Below are 4282 nucleotides of genomic sequence, written 5' to 3' on the forward strand. Positions count from 1 at the left end.
TGTTCATACACTCCCCCAAATCTATTCCTGAACCCTTGACCTACTAACACTCTGAATTATCCCCACATCCCCACCCCCAGCTGGTCCCCTAGAGTTAGGAGGCCTGGCGGCTGCAGGAAGCCCCAGGCAGAGAGGAGGCAGGAGGCAGGGAATTGGAGCGGGCACAGTGGGGGGAGGGGGGCGCTGCCTGGTGCACTCCGGGGAGCTGTGTGTCTGCACCTGCCTAGGCCCAGAGAACAGACCCCCGGGGGCGGGTGGGACAGCCTGGCAGCCTGTGGGTGGGGAGGCCCGGCCCAGCCCGCCCTTCCAGTCGGCCCGGTGTGGGGGCTGGGCCCGGGAGGCCCTTGACTCTGGCGCTGGCCCTCGCCCTGGCAGAGAGGGTACGGCCCAGCCCCTGCTCCTGGCGCCCCAGGCCCCTCCGGCCCAGGAGAGGCAGGGCCTGTGGACTCTCTGGCTGGAACCTGTCTGCGTGTGTCCCCCTGGGTGGGTGCCGGCAAGCAGGGGCACCGCCTTCGCCTGTGTTTGGCTTTTCGGCCCACAGAGGTCATGAGAACCTTCCCGGGAAAAACACACGCACATGAGCTGGCGGACACGCCATGCTCCTAGGAGGGCACGGCAGTGGGCGCCGGCAGAGCCAGGACGCCTTCCCGGGCCAGGAGCCCACCGAGGGGAACCGAGGGGAACCGAGGGAGGCCCAGGGGAAGGATGTGCAGGTCTTTCAGGGACAGGAGCTGGGCACGTGAGCACACACGCTCACGTGTGCTCCACGCACGCTCACGTGTGCTCCATGCACACACTGCCTCTTTGTGCGCCCACACCCGCTCCTGCACGGGCACATCCAGACAGGAGGCCCACGCCCAGCTCCCTCCCGGGCGCACCCACCATGCCTGGCCACACGCTCCGGACTCACACCCATGTGTGACGTATGTCAGAAACTTCTACAAAGGGTGGCACCCAAGGACCCTTCTGGGCTGGGGGAGGGCAGGAGAGGGTGTCGGGAATTGGCTGGCTGTCATGGTTTTCATCTCATAGAGTCACCTGGTCAAGAAAGCACTGCATGTTCCGTGCTGACGGAAACCCCTCTGTAGCTGCAGCTACACCGACTCACACTGGCATCCCTTCAGTGGGGTCACCCACCCGTCTCTCTTACATCTGATGCACAAATGCATCCAGACACACAGAAGTACCCACACACACCCACTGACATTCCAAACACAACTCCTGGCACATGCCTACCTACACACAACCACAGCTGTATATTCCCAACCCGGCACGCCCAGGCCCCACAAAGGCACTCCTGTGTAAAGAGATGTGTTCAGATACTCCATTTACACTCAGAAAACAGGTACCCACACATGCGCACCTTGTCACACTCACACACACATGCAACATCCACAGATTCACAGACTAAGCACCAGCTTCATGAACACAAATACGCTCAGAAAGTGACACATGTCAACACTCACATAAGCAAAAACATACAAGCCCTAACACGTATGTTTACTTACACATACACAATTACACCCAGATAAACACACCTAGCCATATGGCCCACAAAGACCTAACACACAAACACTGTGCGCTCACTATTACACACACTAAGAAGCACACGGCAGATGTTTTGACGCAAACACACAATGGAACCCACAAGCAAATATTAAGACAAAAATCCACACATAGGAATACACCCAGACATTTAGAAATATACCCAGTAACTGCACACTGTACACAACAATAGTCACACACGCCTCCATGCTAACATACACCAGTGTTTTTCAACCTTTTTTGGGCAAAGGCACACTTGTTTCATGAAAAAAATCACGAGGCACACCACCATTAGAAAATGTTAAAAAATTTAACTCTGTGCCTATATTGACTATATATAAAGTAATTCTCTTGAATAGGAATCAAATAAACACAAAGAAAGTATTTTATAATTACTTTATTATGAAATATTAAGTAAACAAAATAGTGAAAAATTATAAAATCCTTGTCTTGTCTGCACCTACGGCACACCAGGCAACATCTCCGCTGACATACACAATCAGATTCATACCACACTCAAATATATTTACTCACACAAATATGCAATTCCTAAATAAATATGCACACCAATAAATGCACCACAAATGGACATCCTTACACAGTTGTACCCACTTCCACGGTTCACATATTCTGTCACTGGAGGCTGACACCATATGAGCACAGTCACCCACAAACACACTCATGTGAATACACAGAATGCATAAAAATACAGTCCCACATACACTCATGTGTGTACACACAACACTCAAATACTCTTATACAAACACGCTTGGACACGAATACATCCTCATCTCCACACGATTGGAGCCTCAACAAATTCTGTTGATAGCACAAATGCACATGCAGATATTTGCAATCATACCCATTCAAATGCATTTATTGATACACGTTGTCACAAGTACACACACACACTCAGAGTCCCTCAGATATTCCTTCATTGACCTTAATCAAACCCTTGTACAAAACACAAGTACATTCAGGAGTTCACAAATGCACACACTCACGAAGCCACCGACACAGATACACACTCATCGCTCCTCCATCCTCCGCCCACAGACACCTCACAGCACAGATCCTCAGACACACAACACACACTATGCGCATCAAATACACACTGGATCAGCACCTGATACCGCGGGGACACGCACAGGTGCATAGCACATTCTGGATGCTCATGGCCGCAGGCAGAACAGGTGCAGCCACGCACGGCGCCCGCGGGGGCGCAGGGCCAGCCGCACAGAGCTCACCCTGAGCGCGCACACCCGGCAGAGGGTCCTCGCCCCTCCGGCGCCCACGCGCACACGGGCGCGCACACACCCGGCGCGCACCCGGCGCAGCCTCCGCCCCGCCCCGCGGTAGGACCGGGCGCGGCGGGCGCGGGGCGGGCGCACCTGGGCTCCGCCCCGGGCGGGGCGGGGCGGACGCAGCGTCGCGGACGCGGCCGCACCTGGCGGGGAGGCCGGGCCGGGAGGCTGGAGGCCGGGGCTGCGGCGGCGGCGGCGGCGGCGGCGGGCGAGCGGCGGAGCGGGGCGCAGCCGGCAGCCATGGTGGAGGCGGCGCCCCCCGGGCCCGGGCCGCTGCGCCGGACCTTCCTGGTGCCGGAGATCAAGGCGCTGGACCAGTACGACTTCTCGCGCGCCAAGGCGGCGGCCAGCCTGGCCTGGGTGCTGCGGGCCGCCTTCGGGGGCGCAGGTACCGGGGGCGGCAGGTGCGGGCCGGGGCCGGGCGCGGGACAATGGCCGGGCGGTGCGGGCTGCGGCGCTCGCGGCGCGGACTTTGGCCCCGGCGCGGAGCGTGGGGGTGGGGCCGGCGCCGGGCCGGGCCCGGGTCCCAGGTGCGGGGCGGGTCCGCCGCCGCGGGGTCTCCGTGGGGCCCGCGCGCCCTCCTCCCTTGCACACTCGGGTCACGCGCGCGAGGACCCGGTTCGCCCCGGACGCGCTCCCGGAGGCCGGCACCGCCCGCCCAGCCCGCCTGCGGCGCGGGCGCCCGGAGCCTCCCCGAGGCCGGCCAGGCCGCCGCGGTGCCCTATCGCCCCGTTTGCCCGGAGGCCGGGCCCAGGGGAGGGAACCGGCTGGCCCACGACGCCCGCGGGGGGCCAGGTGCGCCCAGGCCCGCACGTGAGGAGTCGGGTGGAGGGGAGAGGGTCGGTGCCCGGCACTGGAGGCCCGGCAGCCTCCCGCGGGCCACCTGCCAGAGCGGGGGCTGGGCCTGGCGGGGAAGAAGGGGTTAATTAAGGACCGGGCCTTCCTGTGGGGACGCCCTGCCCACCCACTCGCCCTGCCCACTGGTCTTGGCGGCACTCGGGCACAGCCCTTCCTCCCTAGTGGCCTTCCCAGACCAACCTGTTCTGGGTGTGGGTCCGGGATCGCTGCCCCTCTCCGGTTCCGCTCAAGCCCGTCTCCCCCTGCAGCCTGGCATGAGGGCCCACGCGGGGCCGCTTGCCCCAAGGAGCTGCTTGAGGAAGAAAGGTGGTTGGTGGAGAGAGACCCGGTGGCCCCAGCCCCCCGCAGCCCAGGTTCTGAGGCCACAGAGGGCTCCCCTTTGGGGATCGGAGCAGGTTGAGTCCTGGCTCCCCCAGACCGTGGACAGTCTCCCAGGCTCCACGCTCCCGTGCCCCTCTGAAAGGAAGGCATTCCTTCACTGATTTATCATTTCGCAAACGTCTGTGGCCCCACGGGACCAGGACAGGGCAGGAATGACGGGAATCCCATCAGCACCCTCTTCCCGGCGCTGCTGG

The 4282-nt window shown here is 61.0% G+C and overlaps 1 protein-coding gene across 3 annotated transcripts in view; it reads left to right on the top strand.

The window, feature by feature from the left end:
- Positions 1–2974: 2974 nt before the first annotated feature.
- The window catches only part of CAMSAP3 (calmodulin regulated spectrin associated protein family member 3), a 23376-nt gene continuing 22068 nt past the window's right edge, over positions 2975–4282 (top strand). For all 3 annotated transcript variants that reach the window (XM_084883814.1, XM_084883815.1, XM_084883816.1), the window contains exon 1: positions 2975–3237. In XM_084883814.1, coding sequence (XP_084739940.1) covers positions 3090–3237 — 148 coding nt within the window. In that variant the 5' untranslated portion in view covers positions 2975–3089. The remainder of the gene's footprint in view (positions 3238–4282) is intronic.

Source organism: Pipistrellus hanaki (genome assembly GCF_964339955.1).
Source record: "Pipistrellus hanaki genome assembly, chromosome: 5".
Taxonomy (NCBI): Eukaryota; Metazoa; Chordata; class Mammalia; order Chiroptera; family Vespertilionidae; genus Pipistrellus; species Pipistrellus hanaki.